This window comes from Aythya fuligula, chromosome 33 (genome assembly GCF_009819795.1).
Source record: "Aythya fuligula isolate bAytFul2 chromosome 33, bAytFul2.pri, whole genome shotgun sequence".
Classification (NCBI taxonomy): domain Eukaryota; kingdom Metazoa; phylum Chordata; class Aves; order Anseriformes; family Anatidae; genus Aythya; species Aythya fuligula.
The window spans coordinates 606,764-626,318 of record NC_045591.1 but is presented as its reverse complement, the minus strand read 5'-3'; the positions used below and the strand labels follow the sequence as shown (position 1 = coordinate 626,318).

The window sequence follows — 19,555 nt, the reverse complement described above, 5'->3', positions numbered from 1 at the left end:
GCCACACACTGCCCTGTCTCAGACTGATGCATCCCTGCAAGACTGGGCTGGGGCACAGCACCACAGTACTTTGGGGCAGCGAGGGCCTTGTACGGGGTTGGCAATACTGTGAGGTGACCAGGAGCTGAGTTGGGGTGGGAGAAATCCCTCAGGGTTTGGGGTGGAGGCCTGAAGCACCATGGGGAAAGCAAGGGGCTGGGACAATGGGGGCAGGAGTCCCTCTTGCTCTGTGGGTCCTGACTGCTGTGGCGATGTGGAAGGGTGGGATGGCATGACCTGGAGCTTCCGAGCTCCGGGACAGGAGGTTTCTTAGCAGCATGGAGGTGGCAAGAGGCTGGGTTGTGTCTGGAAGCACCCCTCTGGGTGTGGGACAAGGCACCAGGAGCATCATGGTGCAGGGACAGGGTGACTGGGAGCCCCATGACAGCAACACCACACAGGGACCGAACAGCACGGCAAGGGCTGGGACAGTAGCGTGGGGCCAGGGCCAGGCCTCAGTGGGGCTGCGGACCCCCCCACCCCTCCCACAGCACAGCCTGCAGAGCTTTAGCCCAATCCACTCTCACCACTGCTCTGGTTGTAGCGCTCCTGCAGAGTGTCCAGGTTCACACGGAAAAACTTCTCATTGCCCTGTGAGATCTCAGTCTCCCTGTCCCAGTACTGCTGATCCGTATTGGCCGCAATCCAGTCCACCCGGGGCTCCTTCCTCCTGGTCTCGCTGTCGTAGTACACAAAGACCTCCCCATCCACGGACCCCATGGCTACAAACTGCGGCACCCCTGGGTTCGGGTCCGACACCGCGGTGTAGAAATAGCGCAGGGAGTGGGGCTCTGCGGGAACAGGGGCGGCTGATGGGCAGCTCCGAGGGGAGGCCGAGCCCGGAGGGGGCTGAGAGGGGAAGGGGAAGCCCGGGGGGTCCCGGTGCCAGGAGGGCCCGGCCCCACTCACACTCACCGCTCGCTGCTCCGCCCAGGACCCCCAGCAGCAGCAGCAGCAGCAGCAGCAGCAGCAGCAGCAGGAGGAGCAGCCCCGGGCCCGGGCACTGGCCCAGGGCCCCCGCCTGTCCCGGTCGCATGGCTTAACTGTGCCCCGAGCTGCCTCCAGAATTTGAAACATGCCGCCTTTCAGGTTTCGCTCCGCCCCGGAAGCGATTGGCGGCTCCTCCGCAAATCTACCAATGACTATCCGTTGTTTTAGTGACGTCACCCTGCAGATGGCAGCCCCCCAAGTGACAAGAGCAAAAGTGAAAGCGCTGCGGACAGCGAGGGGGGGAAGGGGCTGGGGACAGGGAATCCGCAGCCACATTCGGTCTCTTCGCCCCCCCAAGTCCCCTTGGCCTGCTCCAACACGGCTCCTGCTGCAGCCCAGGACCCTGCTTGCTGTGCAGCCCAGGCAGGCTGTAAGGGCGTGTGGAAGGAGAGTGGCTGGGGGATGTGCAGGGCAGGGGAGCAGAAGGAACAAAGATCTACAGAGGCAGAAAAGGAAGGAAAGGGGCCAGCTGTGTGTGAAATAGGACCCATCAGTGCTTGTCTGGCTGAGCGCTGTGCCCAATCACCAGTCTATCCTGTCTTCCTGTAACTTCTCATTAAACATTTTCTTCAATTTAGGGACTGGGGTGAAGGTGAGTGAGGCCAGTGCAGGGCTCAGTGCCAGCAGCTGGAGCGGGGTGGTGAGTCACAGCCCATGATCCTGGTGCTGGCTGCTGGGGTCAAGAGTCTGTGTGTGTCTGTGCGTGTGTGTGTCTGTCCCTGCTGGACACAGGATTTCTTCCTGTGGTACAGGAAGGATGGGCCATGCCATCCTTCAGCCAGCTGATGGAGATGGGTCACGGGTAGAAGCCGTGAGCATGGCAGGACAAGGTCAGGATCTCCTTGGCCTCCATCCCGGACACTCGGACCTCAGGGTGCTCTTGGGAGGGGGTGGCAGAAAGGGCCAGGCTGAGCTCCCTGCGCTAATCCCGCTCCTGCATCCAGCCTGGTGCTGCATCCCCCCTCAGCCTCACCTCTCCTCTCCAGCACGTCCTTCCCATAGCTCACGTATTTCCTCAGCCACTCAATGCAGGTGTTCTCCAGGTACTGCTTCCAGCCCTCAGCAACAGTCCCTTCCTGCTCCCACTTCCTCTTGGTGATTTGTGCCCCAGCGTCCGCTGCAGTGAACGTCAGTGTGTCTTTGTCAAAGGCAATGAAGTCTCTTCCTTCGTAGGCATCCTGGCGAAACCCTCTAGTACTACCATCCTCAAGGAGGTCACAGCCAAACATGACCTGTACTGTGTGAGACCCTGAAACACAACGAGGGGACAGGTGGTGAGGGGCAGCCACAGTCCTGGCCTTTTAATGAGGTGCAGACACCACTGGCAGTGCATGCGCTTGCGACACACTGCCCTGTCCCAGAGTGCTGCATCCCTGAAAGGCTGGGCTGGGGCCCACCACCAGAGTACTTTGGGGCAACAAGGGCCTTGTACGGGGTTGTCAGTGCTGTGAGGTGACCAGGAGCTGAGATGGGGTGGGGGGAATCCCTCAGGGTTTGGGGTGAAGGCCTGAAGCACCATGGGAAAAGCAAGGGCCTGGGACAATGGGGGCTGAAGCCCCTCTGGCTCTAAGGATCCTGATTGCTGTGGGGATGTGGAAGGGCTGGGAGGGGGGTGACCTGGAGCCCCCCAGCTCTGGGACAGGGGTTTCTGAGCAGCATGGGGGTGGCAAGGGGCTGGGTTCTGTCTGGAAGCACCCCTCTGGGGATGGGACAAGGCACCAGGAGCATCATGCGGCTGTGACAGGGTGTCTGGGAGCCCCATGACAGCAACACCACACAGGGACCGAACAGCACGGCCAGGGCTGGGGCAGTAGCGTGGGGGAAGGGCCAGGCCTCTGTGGGGCTGGGGACCCCCCCACCCCTCCCACAGCACCCGCTCCCACAGCCTACAGAGCTGTGGCCCAGCCCGCTCTCACCCCTGCTCTGGTTGTAGCGCTCCCGCAGCGTGTTCAGGCCCACGCGGAAAATCTGCTCAGCACCCCGTAAGGTCTCAGTCTCCCTGTCCCAGTACTGCTGATCCGTATTGGCTGCAAACCAGTCTGCACCAGGCTCATCCCTCTGGGTCTCGCTATCATAGTGGTCGAGGAGGTGCCCGTCCACGTAACCCACGGACATGAACTGCGGCACCCCCGGGCTCGGGTCCGACACCCCGGTGTAGAAATAGCGCAGGGAGTGGGGCTCTGCGGGAACAGGGGTGGCTGAGAGGGGCAGCCCCAAGGGGAGGCCGAGCCCGGAGGGCGCCAAGAGGGGAAGGGGAGGAGAGGGGAGGCCCGGGGGGTCCCGATGCCGGGAGGGCCCGGCCCCACTCACCGCTCGCTGCTCCGCCCAGGACCCCCAGCAACAGCCCCAGGACGAGGCCCAGGGCCCCCACCCGTCCCGGCCCCATGGCTCCGCTGTGTCCCGAGCTGCCGCCGGAGCTCGAAGCCATCCGGAGTCTCCGGCACCTTACCGCGACGCGATTGGTGGCTCCCCCGCGCGTCTACCAATGAGTAAACGGTATTCTCGTGACGTCACCGGGCGCCGGGTAGATCGCGGTCCCGCAGGTTGCCAGAAGCGAAAGTGAAAGCACTGCGGGCGGTGCGGGGACGGGTCTTACGGGTTAACTAACGGGTTAACCAGATTCCCCGGTGTACTGCTGAGCTCCTTACTGTGTAAGGGAGCACCATACACCGGATTTCCCTGAGACTCTTCCTTTCTCACTTCTACTCTTGCTTCAACCATCTCCGGCTGTGCCCCTCGTGGACCTATGGGACCATGGATCAGGGCTCCACACTCACTTCACACAGTATCTTGCCTGACCCCCAAGGCAATGCTTCCTATTTCTTACCTTGGTCTGTGCACAGTTACTGGGTCAGTTCTCGAAGCCAGAGTGCCTGCCTTGCTTTCTTCCCTAACTCTTCATCCATCCTGTCTTCTTAACCAGCCTCCGTTCTTCGTCAGCTCTCTGCAGAACCACCGTCACCAAGGCACAGGCTGAAAGCAGCGGGGCATGCCTTCCAGCTGCACTGGTAATGGGGCTACCCAGAAGGCTACTGGATCCCGGACGAGCCCCAAATCTAATTTTTTTGTGAGAAACAATCTGCAGCCAATAACACAGGCTCAGGCGAGGATCTCATTGAAGCAGCATTTTTGCGATTGCAATGGTGGGCGTCCTGCAAGTATATCATAACCTTATATTCCCTATTAGCTGACACTTGATTCCTCCCCCACTTTCTCATTGGCTGAGTGCTACAGGTTCACAAACTACTCGACACTTATTACTATTACTTATTACTCGACTATTATTACTATACCATGTAGGTACAATTTTATTTGACCAACCATTACCATGACAACCATACCCCCCACTGTTAAGCCTGCACAAGCACTTCTGAATAAGCAAGGTTAGTGGAAGTTTCTACTGCAAAGACACAACTTTAATTCTCACAGCGACCAGCGCTTAGGACCTGAGGAGATGACTTGAAGCTGCAACTGGGAAGGTTCAGGCTCAATATCAGGAAAAGGTTCTTCACTGACAGGGTGGTCAGGCACTGGAACAAGCTCCACAGGGCACCACTCACAGCATCGTGCCTACCAGAGTTCAAGCACTTGGCTAACACTCTCATTAGCAGGGTCTGATTTTTTGGGTATTCCTTTGAGGACCCAGGATTTGGACCCAGTGATCCTAGAGGCTCCCATCCAACCCCAGCCCCTCTGTGATTCTCTTTCTCGTGACAAGTCCTGGCAAACAATGAATTCACGCAGACAGAACAGGCCCCTCCTGTACTGACGTGTAGGATAACTGTGCTGAGCTCTTTCTGCATGCAGCTCCCAGCCTCCATTGATGCTACCCCAACTTCCCCATGCAGCTTCTCTGGGCAACCCTGACACACCAGGCCAGGATAGGAGCACCTTGCCCGCTTACTCCCACCTGCCACACCAGGTCAGACACCAGGCACAGTTTGTGGCAAATCAGCAAATAATTGGGCTGTTTCCTTTCTTTGAAGGTGTGCATAGCCAATTGTGCTCTGGCTTTGCTCTTGAGGTAGATGATTGGAGATGCAAGAGGTTGAGGGAACGGGTCCATATCCAGCTGCTGCACATAGTGCACAGGGGGCCTTCTGGTCCCTCAGGGGCTGAAGTAGAGTGGTTAGACACTGGGGTTGCTCCCTGCAGGGACAAAAAGAGACAGCGTCATATGGAGCCACATCTTCATCATAAACCTTCTACTCTGAGAGTTTCCCCAGGGAAGCCACGGATCAGTTGGGCACAGCAACACCCTGATTGCAGGTACCACAGGGGGACATGACAAGCTGGGACCCCAAAACCTCCCTGGGGCTCCTGCCTTAAGCCCCAGCCTAATTCTGTACCTGCGCTCGAGCTGTCGGATCTCCCTTCGCTGCCTGCAAAAGAGAAGCAGCCGTGAAAAACAAAAAGAAAGAGAAACCAAGAGCCCCAGGACTGCCCCAGTGATGGGCAGGTGCTGGGGACATTGCTGCCACATCAACTCACCTGGCGCCACGTTGTAGCCCTTCCCCTTCTTCCCTGCAGACAGAACAAAGCATCAGCAACAGCCACATGTCACGGCCAGGCTGGGGGCCTCCCAAAGGTGTCCCAGCTCCTCATACAGCCCCTACAGCCACTGCCTTCCTCCCACACCCCTCTGCCTCACCCGCCCAGGCACGTTACCCTGCTTGCTCTTCCAGACAGCAAATCCAGCCAGGGCAGCGATGACAGCCATGACAGCAACAGCCACCCCCGCCACGATGGGGATCAGGTTGGACTGTTTCTCTGGGGGAAATTAGGGTCATCAGCAGGAGAAGGGGGAGCCCCTGAACATCCCAGTCCCACACATCCCATGCTGCTGGGCTCACCCCATGAGAAGAGGCCGGGCTGGGGCAGGCTGGCATGCTCCACACGGCACTGGTACTTGTCCCTGTCTTCCGGCAGGACATCGATGGTGGCCCAGGCATGGTAGGTGCCATCACTGTTGGGCACGATGCTCCCCCTCTGGGTCTCCTGCTCCTGGACCACGCCATCCTTCAGCCAGCTGACGGCGATGGGTCGCGGGTAGAAGCCGTGAGCTCGGCAGGACAAGGTCAGGGTCTTGTTGGCCTCCATCCCTGACACTCGGACCTCAGGGCGCTCTGGGGAGGGAGTGGCAGCAAGGGCCAGGCTGAGCTCCCTGCACTGGCCCTGCTCCTGCTTACAGCCTGGTGCTGCATCCCCCCTCAGCCTCACCTCTCCTCTCCAGCACGTCCTTCCCATAGCTCACGTATTTCCTCAGCCACTCAATGCAGGTGTTCTCCAGGTAGTACTTCATCTGCTCAGCAACAGTCCCTTCCTGCTCCCACTTCCTCTTGGTGATTTGTGCCCCAGCATCCGCTGCAGTGTACGTCAGTTTGTCTTTGTCCAAGGCAATGAAGTCTCTTCCTTCATAGCCATACTGGAAAAACCCGCTAATTCTACCATCCTCGAGGAGGTCACAGCCATGCATGCGCTGTAACGTGTGAGACCCTGAAAGACAACGAGGGAGAGGTGTTGGGGGGCAGCCACAGTCTTGGCCCTTTAATGAGGTGCACACCCCACTGGCAGCGCATGCAGGTGCCACACACTGCCCTGTCCCAGAGTGCTGTATCCCTGAAAGACTGGGCTGGGGCACAGCACCAGAGTACCTTGGGACAGCAAGGGCCTTGTACGGGGTTGTCAATGCTGTGAGGTGACCAGGAGCTGAGATGGGGTGGGGAAATCCCTCAAGGTTTGGGGTGGGGGCCTGAAGCACCATGGGGAAAGCAAGGGGCTGGGACAATGGGGGCAGGAGCCCCTCTGGCTCTGGGGGTCCTGACTGCTGTGGGGATGTGGAAGGGCTGGGAGGGGGGTGACCTGGAGCCCCCCAGCTCCGGGACAAGGGTTTTTGAGCAGCATGGGGCTGGCAAGGGGCTGGGTTGTGTCTGGAAGCACCCCTCTGCGTGTGGGACAAGGCACCAGGAGCATCATGCGGCTGTGACAGGGTGTCTGGGAGCCCCATGACAGCAACACCACACAGGGACCGAACAGCACGGCCAGGGCTGGGGCAGTAGCGTGGGGGAAGGGCCAGGCCTCAGTGGGGCTGGGGACCCCCCCACCCCTCCCACAGCACCCGCTCCCACGGCCTGCAGAGCTGTGGCCCAGCCTGCTCTCACCCCTGCTCTGGTTGTAGCGCTCCCGCAGCGTGTCCAGGTGCCTGCGGGAAACCTGCTCATTCCTCCGTGAGATCTCAGTCTCCCTGTCCCAGTACTGCTGATCCGTATTGGCCGCAATCCAGTCCACCCGGGGCTCCTTCCTCCGGGTCTCGCTGTCGTAGTACACAAAGACCTCCCCGTCCACGGACCCCACGGTCACGAACTGCGGCACCCCCGGACTCGGGTCTGACACCGCGGTCAAGAAATAGCGCAGGGAGTGGGGCTCTGCGGGAACAGGAGCAGCTGAGAGGGGCAGCCCCGAGGGGAGGCCAAGCCCGGGTAGGGGCCGGCAGGAGAAGGGGAGGCCGGGGGGTCCCGGTGCCAGGAGGGCCCGGCCCCACTCACCGCTCGCTGTTCCGCCCAGGATCCCCAGCAGCAGCCCCAGGACGAGGCCCAGGGCCCTCGCCCGTCCCGGTCCCATGGCTCCGCTGTGTCCCGAGCTACCTGCGGAGCTCGAAGTCATCCCGCGTCTCCAGCTCCGCCCCGCGACACGATTGGCGGCTCCCCCGCGCGTCTACCAATGAGTAACCGGTATTCTCGTGACGTCTCCGGGCGCCGGGTAGATCGCGGTCCCGCAGGTTGCCAGAAGCGAAAGCGAAAGCGCTGAGAGCGGCGCGGGGGGGGAGGGGAGCTGGGGACAGGGAAATCCCGGCCACACCCGGTCTCTTCGCCCTCCCCCTCAAGCCCCCGCGTTTCTCGGCCCTGTCGTGGGCTGCAGTGGTGCTCGGGGACAGCAGGGGCACCCACTCGGTAAAGGTGCACCCAGGACATGTCCCCATCAGGGCTGTCCCCAGGAGCGGGGGCAGCTGGCATCGGGCAGGACCCCACTGGGGGCCGTTTCCATCACCACCTCCTGCCCTCCACCCACAGACCAGACGGGACAGGGCCACTCAGAGCCAGTTGTCTGTGGCCATGCCCATGAGGCTTTTGAATACGCCCAAGGACGCAGACCCCACCAACCTGTGCCAGCATGTGGTTGCCCACACCATGAGAATTTCCTGGTGCTCTGATGGAGCCCCCTGTGCTCCAGCACCCTCGTCGCCTTCTTGACCCTCACTGAACTCTCTCCAGGTCTCTCTTGTGCTGGGGAGCCCAGCACTGGGCCCAGTGCCCCAGGGGTGGCCTCACAAGCACTGAGCAGAGGCGAAGGATCACCTCCCTTGGCCTGCTCCAACACGGCTCCTGCTGCAGTAGTCCAAGATACTGCTTGCTGTGCAGCCCAGGCAGGCTGTAAGGTCGTGTGGAAGGCGAGTGTGTGCTCCCTAGGGGAATCTGGCCAAGGACCTCCTTCACTGGGATGAGGGATAATAAGAAAAAGAGTAAGCCATAAGTTAGACCTGAAGGGGACATAAGCCTGACTGGGCAGAGGGGTGAGAACCAAAGCTGGTCACTCACACTGACTGGTGGGGGCATGGGAGAGTGAGAGTGTTTCTTCCAGCAAGGTTGCTTGGAGACCTCATGCATTGGAAACCAATGGAAAAGGGGAAAAGCAAGCAGAAAACAACCTCTAGCTGGACACAGACCTGACAGAACCAACATGGGCATGGTGACAAGAAAGGAACGTCCCTGTCATACTCCGTGTTGGCAAGCAAGCGAGCAGAGGCGCAGCTTCCAGGAAGATCAGCCTGGACTTTGCAACTGATAAGATGTGAACCAGGAGCACCTTGGACTGGGAGTGGTGTGGGACTGGGGGGGGATGTGCAGGGCAGGGGAGCAGAAGGAACAAAGATCTACAGAGGCAGAAAAGGAAGGAAAGGGGCCAGCTGTGTGTGAAATAGGACCCATCAGACCTCGTCTGGCTGATGCTGTGCCCAATCACCAGTCTATCCTGTCTTCTTGTAACTTCTCATTAAACATTTTCTTCAGTTTAGGGACTGGGGTGAGGGTGAGTGAGGCCAGTGCAGGGCTCAGTGCCAGCAGCTGGTGTAGGGTGGTGAGTCACAGCCCATGGGCCTGGTGCTGGCTGCTGGGATCAAGAGTCTCTGTGCGTCTGTGCGCGTGTGTGTGTCTGTCCGTGGGACCTGTGCTCAGCTTGGCTGCTGGCTGACCCTCAGAAAGTGGCAGCTGCTAACCTCAGCCTGAGCAGAAGTGCCAGGTCCCTGGGCACCCGGCTGGGCTCCAACATCTGGGCAGGATGGCACTGGGTGTTCCTGCCCGTCCTGGTCTGTACTGGTTCCAGTGACCAGGCAGGAGGGTTCTGGGCTGCAGCAGCTGGAGGAGGTAGTCAGGCTCCTGCCATCCCTTAACTCACCACAATCCAGCCCAGCCCAGCCCGTGGTGTCCAGCAACCAACTGATGTGGGTTGGAGCAGGTAGAATAGCGTGTAAAGTAAAGAACAGTAAAATTCGAGCATCTTTGGCAATTTTTATTGCTGACCTTCCATGCAAGATTCCACGACTTCAAACCACGAAAAGCACCTTTGATGGTAATTGTTGATTCCTTGTCACAGGACGATGAGGATTTCAGGTCAGCGTCAAGACAAGATCCTATCCTGTGACATTACAAAAGCAGCCCCACTGGGGTGTGATTGTAATATCAGCTGTAATTACAACTGCTTCTTATTCCCACCTGCACTGAATTGCTGGTGCACTGTAATGCACCATGGGGCCAGTATTGATGTGATGGGGTATTGATGCCAGTAACAATTTAAGTTTGTATTGTTAACTTTGTCTTGTGGTAAAAGCTGTAAAATCTGTGTTTCAAGGCAAGGGCAAGATGATCCTGGCCTTGAGGAACTTGTGCAATTCTGAAATAGACAATATCTCCACCTAGTGTGAGGATAGGCTTATTGCACACTGGGTAAGGAATCCCAACTTTCTATTGGACAGCTACATGAGCTTGCTTTGACAGGCTGTGGCTGATAATTTAGAGCTTCAGGGAATAAGTACGATGACTTGGGTTGATACCAAAATGTTTCATGGATTGGTTTTACTAAGCAATAGAATTCAGTATCGAGTGGTTTTGTTTGTTTGTTTGTTTTTTAACAATACCAGCAATCTATTGCATTGTCCACTTGAGATGTGGTATTCATAAACTGGTCAATACAGTTGTCAATCAAGTTGTTGATAATGACACGGGACTGGGAGGATCTGTGGATTCCATCAAGGGTGGAGAGGCCTTGCAGCCCAAATTTGTGAGAAACAATCTGCAGCCAATAACACAGGCCCAGATCTCTTTGAATCAGCATTTTTATGATTGCAATGGTGGGCGTCCTGCAAGTATATCATAACCTTATATTCCCTATTAGCTGACACTTGATTCCTCCCCTGTTTCCTCATTGGCTGAGTGCTACAGGTTCACAAACTACTCGATACTTATTACTATACCATGTATGTACAGTTTTATTTGACCAACCATTACCATGACAACCATACCCCTCACTGTTAAGCCTGCACAAGCACTTTTGAATAAGCAAGGTTATGGAAGTTTCTACTGCAAAGACACAACTTTAATTCTCACAGCGACCAGTGATAGGACCTGAGGAGATAGCTTGAAGCTGCAACCGGGACGGTTCAGGCTTGATATCAGGAAAAGGTTCTTCACTGACTGGGTGGTCAGGCACTGGAACAAGCTCCACAGGGGATATATCACAGCATCGTGCCTACCAGAGTTCAAGCAGTTGGCTAACACTCTCATTAGCAGGGTCTGATTTTTTGGGTGGTCCTTTGAGGACCCAGGATTTGGACCCAGTGATCCTAGTGGCTCCCATCCAACCACAGCCCCTCTGTGATTCTCTTTCTCCTGACCATTCCTGGCAAACAAATTCACCCAGACAGAAGAGGCCCCTTCTGTAGTGACGCATAGGCTCAGTGTGCTGAGCTCTTTCTGCATGCAGCTCCCAGCCTCCATCGATGCCTCCCCAACTTCCCCATGCAGCTTTTCTAGGCAACCCTGACCCACCAGGCCAGGATAGGAGCACCTTGTCCAGACGCTCCCACGCGCCACTCCAGGTCATACACCAGGCACACTTTGTGGCAAATCAGCAAATCATTGGGCTGTTTCCTTTGTTTGAAGGTGTGCATAGCCAATTGTGCTCTGGCTTTGCTCTTGAGGTAGCTGATTGGAGATCGGAGAGGTTGAGGGAATGAGGCTACATCCAGCTGCAGCAGAGAATGCCCATGGGCCATCCGGTCCCTCATGGGCTAAAGCAGAGCGGTTAGACACTGGGGTTGCTCCCTGCAGGGACAAAAAGAGAGAGCGTCATATGGAGCCACATCTTCATCATAAACCTACTACTCAGAGAGTTTCCCGGGGGAAGCCTCGGATCAGTTGGGCACAGCAACACCCTGTGTGTTGGCACCACAAGGGGACATGACAAGCCGGGACCCCAAAACCTCTCTGGGGCTTCTGCCTGAACCCCCAGCCTCATTTTGTACCTGTGGTCGACCTGTTGGATCCCCCAAGACTGCCTGCAAGAGAGGAGTGGTTGTGAGCCCCAGCCCAGGAGCTGGCACAGGAAGGGCAGAAGCACCACGAGCAGAACACAGCACCATTGTGCTGGGAGCCCCAAGACAAACCAGAGCCCCAAGACTGCCCCAGTGATGGGCAGATGCTGGGGACATTGCTACCTCCATCACTCACCTGTCGCCATGTTATAGCCATTCCCTTTCTTCCCTGCAGACAGAACAAAGCATCAGCAAGAGCCACATGTCACAGCCAGGCTAGGAGCCTCCCAAAGGTGCCCCAGCTCCTCATACAGTCCCTCCAGCCCCTGCCTTCCTCCCACACCCCTCTGCCTCACCCGCCCAGGCACGTTACCCTGCTTGCACTTACAGACAGCAAATCCAGCCAGGGCAGTGATTACAGCCACGACAGCAACAGCCACCCCCACCACAATGGGGATCAGGTTGGACTGTGGCTCTGGGGAAATTAGGGCCATCAGCAGGGGAAGGGGGAGCCCCTGAACATCCCAGTCCCACGCAATCCCTGCTGCTGGGCTCACCCCATGAGAAGAGGCCAGGCTGGGGCAGGCTGGCATGCTTCACGCGGCACTGGTACTTGTCCCAGTCTCCCGGCAAGACATCGATGGTGGCCCAGGCATGGTAGGTGCCATCACTGTTGGGCACAGTGCTCCCCCTCTGGGTCTCCTGCTCCTGGACCACGCCATCCTTCAGCCAGCTGATGGAGATGGGTCGCGGGTAGAAGCCGTGAGCACGGCAGGACAAGGTCAGGATCTTGTCGGCCTCCATCCCTGACACTCGGATCTCAGGGCGCTCTGGGGAGGGGGTGGCAGCAAGGGCCAGGCTGAGCTCCCAGCACTGGCCCTGCTCCTGCTTCCAGCCTGGTGCTGCATCCCCCCTCAGCCTCACCTCTCCTCTCCAGCACATCCTTCCCATAGCTCATGTATTTCCTCAGCCACTCAATGCAGGTGTTCTCCAGGTAGTACTTCCTGCGCTCAGCAACAGTCCCATCCTCCTCCCACTTCCTCTTGGTGATTTGTGCTGCAGCGTCCACTGCAGTGAACGTCAGCGCATCTTTGTCCAAGGCAATGAAGTCTCTTCCTTCACAGCCATACTGATCAAACCCCCTAATACTACCATCCTCGAGGAGGTCACAGCCATACATGTGCTGCACTGTGTGAGACCCTGAAAGACAATGAGGTACAGGGGGTGAGGGGCAGCCACAGTCCTGGCCCTTTAATGAGGTGCAGACCCTACTGGCAGTGCATGCGGGTGCCACACACTGCCCTGTCTCACACTGATGCATCCCTGCAATACTGGGCTGGGGCCCAGCACCACAGTATGTTGGGGCAACAAGGGCCTTGTACGGGGTTGTCAATGCTGTGAGGTGACCAGGAGCTGAGTTGGGGTGGGGGGAATCCCTCAGGGTTTGGGGTGGATGCCTGAAGCACCATGGGAAAAGCAAGGGGCTGGGACAATGGGGGCAGGAGCCCCTTTGGCTCTGGGGGTCCTGACTGCTGTGGGGATGTGGAAGGGTGGGATGGCGTGACCTGGAGCTTCCGAGCTCCGGGACAGGAGGTTTCTTAGCAGCTTGGGGGTGGCAAGAGGCTGGGTTGGGTCTGGAAGCACCCCTCTGGGTGTGGGACAAGACACCAGGAGCATCGTGGTGCAGGGACAGGGTGTCTGGGAGCCCCATGACAGCAACACCACACAGGGACCGAACAGCACGGCCAGGGCTGGGACAGTAGCGTGGGGCCAGGGCCAGGCCTCAGTGGGGCTGCGGATCCCCCCACCCCTCCCACAGCACAGCCTGCAGAGCTTTAGCCCAATCCGCTCTCACCACTGCTCTGGTTGTAGCGCTCCTGCACAGTGTCCAGGTTCACGCGGAAAAACTTCTCATTGCTCTGTGAGATCTCAGTCTCCCTGTCCCAGTACTGCTGATCCGTATTGGCCGCAATCCAGTCTGCACCAGGCTCATCCCTCCGGGTCTCGCTGTCATAGCGGTCGATGAGGTGCCCATCCACGTACCCCGTGATCATGAACTGCGGCACCCCCGGGCTCGGGTCCGACACCCCGGTGACGAAATAGCGCAGGGAGTGGGGCTCTGCGGGAACAGGGGCAGCTGAGAGGGGCAGCCCCGAGGGGAGGCCGAGCCCGGAGGGGGCTGAGAGGGGAAGGGGAAGCCCGGGGGGTCCCGGTGCCAGGAGGGCCCGGCCCCACTCACACTCACCGCTCGCTGCTCCGCCCAGGACCCCCAGCAGCAGTAGCAGCAGCAGCAGCAGCAGCAGGAGCAGCAGCCCCGGGCACTGGCCCAGGGCCCCCGCCTGTCCCGGTCGCATGGCTTAACTGTGCCCCGAGCTGCCTCCAGAATTTGAAACACGCTGCCTTTCAGGTTTCGCTCCGCCCCGCGAAGCGATTGGCGGCTCCTCTGCAAATCTACCAATGACTATCCGTTGTTTTCGTGACGTCACCCTGCAGATGGCGGCCCCCCAAGTGACAAGAGCGAAAGTGAAAGCGCTGCGGACAGCGAGGGGGGGAAGGGGCTGTGGACAGAGAATCCGCAGCCACACTCGGTCTCTTCGCCCCCCCAAGTCCCCTTGGCCTGCTCCAACACGGCTCCTGCTGCAGCCCAGGACCCTGCTTGCTGTGCAGCCCAGGCAGGCTGTAAGGGCGTGTGGAAGGAGAGTGGCTGGGGGATGTGCAGGGCAGGGGAGCAGAAGGAACAAAGATCTACAGAGGCAGAAAAGGAAGGAAAGGGGCCAGCTGTGTGTGAAATAGGACCCATCAGACCTTGTCTGGCAGAGCGCTGTGCCCAATCACCAGTCTATCCTGTCTTCTTGTAACTTCTCATTAAACATTTTCTTCAGTTTAGGGACTGGGGTGAGGGTGAGTGAGGCCAGTGCAGGGCTCAGTGCCAGCAGCTGGAGCGGGGTGGTGAGCCCATGATCCTGGTGCTGTCTGCTAGGGTCAAGAGTCTGTGTGTGTCTGTGCGCGTGTGTGCGTCTGTCCCTGCTGGACCTATTTCTTCCTGTGGCACAGGAAGGATGGACCATACCATCCTTCAGCCAGCTGATGGAGATGGGTCGCGGGTAGAAGCCGTGAGCACGGCAGGACAAGGTCAGGATCTTGTTGGCCTCCATCCCTGACACTCGGACCTCGGGGCGCTCTGGGGAGGGGGTGGCAGCAAGGGCCAGGCTGAGCTCCCTGCACTGGCCCTGCTCCTGCTTACAGCCTGGTGCTGCATCCCCCCTCAGCCTCACCTCTCCTCTCCAGCACGTCCTTCCCATAGCTCACATATTTCCTCAGCCACTCAATGCAGGTGTTCTCCAGGTAGTACTTCCTGCGCTCAGCAACAGTCCCATCCTCCTCCCACTTCCTCTTGGTGATTTGTGCCCCAGCATCCGCTGCAGTGTACGTCAGCGTGTCTTTGTCAAAGGCAATGAAGTCTCTTCCATCATAGCCATGCTGATCAAAGCCTCTGATGCTACCATCCTCGAGGAGGTCACAGCCATACATGCGCTGTAATGTGTGAGACCCTGAAACACAATGAAGGAGAGGGGGTGAGAAGCAGCCACAGTCCTGGCCCTTTAATGAGGTGCAGACCCTACTGGCAGTGCATGCAGGTGCCACACACTGCCCTGTCCCAGAGTGCTGCATCCCTGAAAGACTGGGCTGGTCCCCAGCACCACAGTACTTTGGGGCAACAAGGGCCTTGTACGGAGTTGTCAATGCTGTGAGGTGACCAGGAGCTGAGTTGGGGTGGGGGGAATCCCTCAGGGTTTGGGGTGGGGGCCTGAAGCACCATGGGAAAAGCAAGGGGCTAGGACAATGGGGGCAGGAGTCCCTCTGGCTCTGGGGGTCCTGACTGCTGTGGGGATGTGGAAGGGCTGGGAGGGTGTGGCCTGGAGCCCCTCAGCTCCTGGACAGTGGGTTCTGTGCATTATGGGGGTCACAGTGGGCTGGGTTGGGTCTGGAAGCACCCCTGTGGGTGTGGGTCAAGGCACCAGGAGCATCATTGGGCTGGGACAGGGCAGCTGGGAGCCCCGTGACAGCAACACCACACAGGGACCGAACAGCACGGCCTGGGCTGGGGCAGTAGCGTGGGAAAAGGGCCAGGCCTCAGTGGGGCTGCGGACCCCCCCACCCCTCCCATGGTATCCGCTCCCACAGCCTGCAGAGCTGTGGCCCAGCCCGCTCTCACCCCTGCTCTGGTTGTAGCGCTCCCGCAGCGTCTCCAGGTGCCTGCGGGAAACCTGCTCATTCCTCCGTGAGATCTCAGTCTCCCTGTCCCAGTACTGCTGATCTGTATTGGCCGCAATCCAGTCCACCCGGGGCTCCTTCTTCCGGGTCTCACTGTCATAGCGCACGAAGATCTCCCCGTCCACAGACCCCACGGTCACGAACTGTGGCACCCCCGGGCTCGGGTCTGACACCGCGGTGGAGAAATAGCGCAGGGAGTGGGGCTCTGCGGGAACAGTGGCGGCTGAGAGGCAGTCCCGAGGGGAGGCCGAGCCCGGAGGGCTCCGAGAGGGGAAGGGGACGGGAGGGGAGGCCCGGGGGGTCCCGGTGCCGGGAGGGCCCGGCCCCACTCACCGCTCGCTGCTCCGCCCAGGACCCCCAGCAGCAGCCCCAGGACGAGGCCCAGGGCCCCCGCCCGTCCCGGCCCCATGGCTCCGCTGTGCCCCGAGCTGCCTCCGGAGCTCGAAGCCATCCCAAGGCTCCGGCCCCGTACCGCGAGGCGATTGGCGGCTCCCCCGCGTGTCTACCAATGAGTATCCGGTATTCTCATGACGTCACCGGGCGCCGGGTAGATCGCGGTGCCGCGGGTTGCCAGAAGCGAAAGTGAAAGCACTGCGGCCGGTGAGGCGACCGGGCTTCCGGATTAACTAACGGGTTAACCAGATTCCCCGGTGTACTGCTGAGCTCTTTACTGTGTAAGGGAGCACCATACTCCAGATTTCCTTGAGACTCTTCCCTTCTCACTTCTACTCTTGCTTCACCCATCTCTGGCTGTGCCCCTCATGGACCTGTGGGAGCATGGATCAGGGCTCCACACTCACTTCACACAATATCTTGCCTGACCCCCAAGGCAATGCTTCCTATTTCTTACCTTGGTGTGTGCACAGTTACTGGGTCAGTTCTCAAAGCCAGAGTGCCTGCCTTGCTTTCTGCCCTAACTCTTCATCCATCCTGTCTTCTCAAGCAGCCTCCGTTCTTTGTCAGCTCTCTGCAGAACCACCGTCACCAAGGCATAGGCTGAAAGCAGCGGGGCATGCCTTCTGGCTGCACTGGTAATGGGGCTACCCAGAAGGTGACTGGATCCCGGACGAGCCCCAAATTTGTGAGAAACAATCTGCAGCCAATAACACAGGCTCAGGCGAGGATCTCATTGAAGCAGCATTTTTGTGATTGCAATGGTGGACGTCCTGCAAGTATATCATAACCTTATATTCCCTATTAGCTGACACTTGATTCCTCCCCCACTTTCTCATTGGCTGAGTGCTACAGGTTCACAAACTACTCGACACTTATTACTATACCAGGTAGGTACAATTTTATTTGACCAACCATTACCATGACAACCATACTCCCCACTGTTAAGCCTGCACAATCACTTTTGAATATGCAAGGTTAGTGGAAGTTTCTACTGCAAAGACACAACTTTAATTCTCACAGTGACCAGCGATTAGGACCTGAGGAGATAGCTTGAAGCTGCAACCGGGATGGTTCAGGCTTGATATCACAAAAAGGTTCTTTACTGACAGGGTGGTCAGGCACTGGAAAAAGCTCCACAGGGCACCACTCACAGCATCATGCCTGATGGGGTTCAAGCAGTTGGCTAACACTCTCATACACAGGGTCTGATTTTTTGGGTTTTCCTTTGAGAACCCAGGATTTGGACCCAGTGATCCTTGTGGCTCCCATCCAACCCCAGCCCCTCTGTGATTCTCTTTCTCCTGACCAGTCCTGGCAAACAATGAATTCACGCAGACAGAACAGGACCCTCATGTACTGACACATAGGCTCAAATTAGGCCCGTCAGGAGGGGAAGCGGGAGCCCCCCAGCATCCCAGCCCCACGCACTCCATGCTGCTGGGCTCAAACCAGGACCCCCAGCAGCAGCAGCAGCCCCACTCCCATTGCCCCATCCTGTGGGCACCATGGAAACTTCGTCCCCCAATGGCAGCTGGAACCTCGCCTGATGTCACCGGTTGCCATCCCAAGGAGAGACGTGGTCCCAAGGGTTGCGTGACGCAGAAGTGCTGCGGGCGGCAGGGGGTGGGGGATGGGGATGCCCCTCCGCCCCCCAAAAAAAGGACCCTGCACCCCCCTGGGTTAATTTACAGACAGTTCCCATTATGATACATTTATCTTTGTTTTTCAGCCAAATGTTTTTAACAAGTTCCACATTCAGGGGAGTATGTTGGGTTTTACCTTACAAAATGGTTGTTCTGATTAAATCGTTCCTTAATGAGTCTTCCCTTTGATATCTGTAAGGTCTGGATCATCTTGGCCTGGATCACTTCATCAAAGTGCACATTTTACATCCTTTCACATAAAAAAGAGTTAACAAAAACAGTTAATTAGTAATTGTCCCCAGGAACGGGGGCAGCTGGCATCGGGCAGGACCCAGCTGGGGGCCATTTCTGTGAGAAAGATGTCAAATAATTTTCTTCAGACAGGGTCTTCTGTGAAGCTATTTTATTTGTGATTGCAATGGCGGGTGTCCTGTCAATCAGGAGTGCATTTTAGTAAACAAATCCTACCACTGATGGACCACCAGGAGTGGAAATACAGCGTGCCTGGTGCCACTCGCTTGCACGTGAGACTTGTGTCCACCCAGGTCCAGCGCTGTAGCTTCTGGAGTGGTTTGGCAGGCAAAGCACACACATCATATACTGGCTTGGATAGAAGTGATGCGCACAGAGATTTGGTATAAATACGATGAAGAAAAAGAAAAAGGAAAAAAAAAAAAAAAGCATAAAGCCTGCAATTAGAATGGAAGATAATAGCAGTAAAATGCATCGTCCCCTGCTCCATGGTCTCATGGTCTGTCAGCCAGGACCATAGCCAGGACCGGTAGCCAACAGGTCTTTGAGTGTTCTCCTTACACTATTTGCTGAAAGGTATGCATATGTCACCGAATAACATGTACTACATAGTCAGTCCTATTCTGATTCAGCAACACCCAGGACAAAAAGCAATACTAATCCAGCTAATTCCCACCAAGTGGTCCCTTCATCAAAGCCATGTCTCTCTAATTAGAGACAAGGATGTCATGGGGAGGACAGTGTCAAATGCTTTACACAAGTCCAGGTAGATGACATCAGTTGCTCTTCCCTTATCCACCAACACTGTAACCCCATTGTAGAAGGCCACCAGATTTGTCAGGCACAATCTGTCCCTACTGAAGCCATGTTGGCTGTCACCAATCACCTCTGTGACCTCCATCAGCCTTGGCTAATTTCCAGGAGAATCTGCTCCACTGTTTGTCTGGGCACAAAGATGAGACTGACTGGTCTGTAGTTCCCTGGGTCTTCCTTTTTAAAAATGGGGGTTATGTTTCCTGTCTCCCAGTCAGTGGAAATTTCATTGGGCTGCCACAGCATCTCAATTATACTGGACAGTGGCTTAGCAGATATATTCAACAGTTTCTTCAAGACCCACAGATCTATCTCATCAGGTCCCATGGCCTTGTGCACCTTTAGTTTCTTTAGATGGTCTAGAACATGAGCTTCTCCCCATTGCACCTCAGAGACCCCACGAGACACCCATTTCCCCCGTGCCCATAGATTTCTCATTTTCCCCCTGCCTCCTGGGGTCCCATACCCTCCACAGCCCCGTAGCCCCCCTCCTCCCCACCACTGCCCCGTAGACCCTCATATCCCATTTCCCCACAGCACCCTCCCCTCCTGTTTCCCCTCA

The 19,555-nt window shown here is 57.5% G+C and overlaps 3 protein-coding genes across 13 annotated transcripts in view; 1 reads left to right on the top strand and 2 right to left on the bottom strand.

Moving 5' to 3' along the window:
* LOC116500245 (class I histocompatibility antigen, F10 alpha chain-like) overlaps positions 1-6,404 on the bottom strand; it is a 51,816-nt gene extending 45,412 nt beyond the window's left edge. For 7 of the 9 annotated variants that reach the window (XM_032205163.1, XM_032205164.1, XM_032205162.1 and 4 more), the window contains exons 1-4: positions 6,250-6,404; positions 2,946-3,209; positions 2,003-2,278; positions 567-830 (exon numbers count right to left, since the gene is read on the bottom strand). In XM_032205163.1, coding sequence (XP_032061054.1) covers positions 567-830; positions 2,003-2,278; positions 2,946-3,209; positions 6,250-6,331 — 886 coding nt within the window. In that variant the 5' untranslated portion in view covers positions 6,332-6,404. Of the gene's footprint in view, positions 1-566; positions 831-954; positions 1,076-2,002; positions 2,279-2,945; positions 3,210-3,339; positions 3,416-6,249 lie in introns of those variants that run through there. The other 2 variants (XM_032205166.1, XM_032205174.1) reach the window with 2 other exon arrangements.
* The window catches only part of LOC116500231 (zinc finger protein 208-like), a 437,615-nt gene that overhangs the window by 138,470 nt on the left and 279,590 nt on the right, over positions 1-19,555 (top strand).
* On the bottom strand, positions 10,555-16,347 carry LOC116500261 (class I histocompatibility antigen, F10 alpha chain-like). Of its 3 annotated transcripts, XM_032205201.1 has the most exons (9): positions 16,223-16,347; positions 15,831-16,094; positions 14,890-15,165; positions 14,685-14,795; positions 12,172-12,333; positions 12,003-12,089; positions 11,811-11,843; positions 11,606-11,638; positions 10,555-11,405 (listed from the first exon to the last, which is right to left on the bottom strand). In XM_032205201.1, the coding sequence occupies exons 1-9, from the start codon at positions 16,338-16,340 to the stop codon at positions 11,386-11,388; spliced, it is 1,104 nt and encodes a 367-aa protein (XP_032061092.1). In that variant the 5' UTR covers positions 16,341-16,347; the 3' UTR covers positions 10,555-11,385. The 3 variants fall into 3 exon arrangements, with proteins under 3 accessions (XP_032061092.1, XP_032061094.1, XP_032061093.1); XM_032205203.1 differs by lacking the exon at positions 11,606-11,638; XM_032205202.1 differs by lacking the exon at positions 14,685-14,795 and having other exon boundaries at positions 12,172-12,444.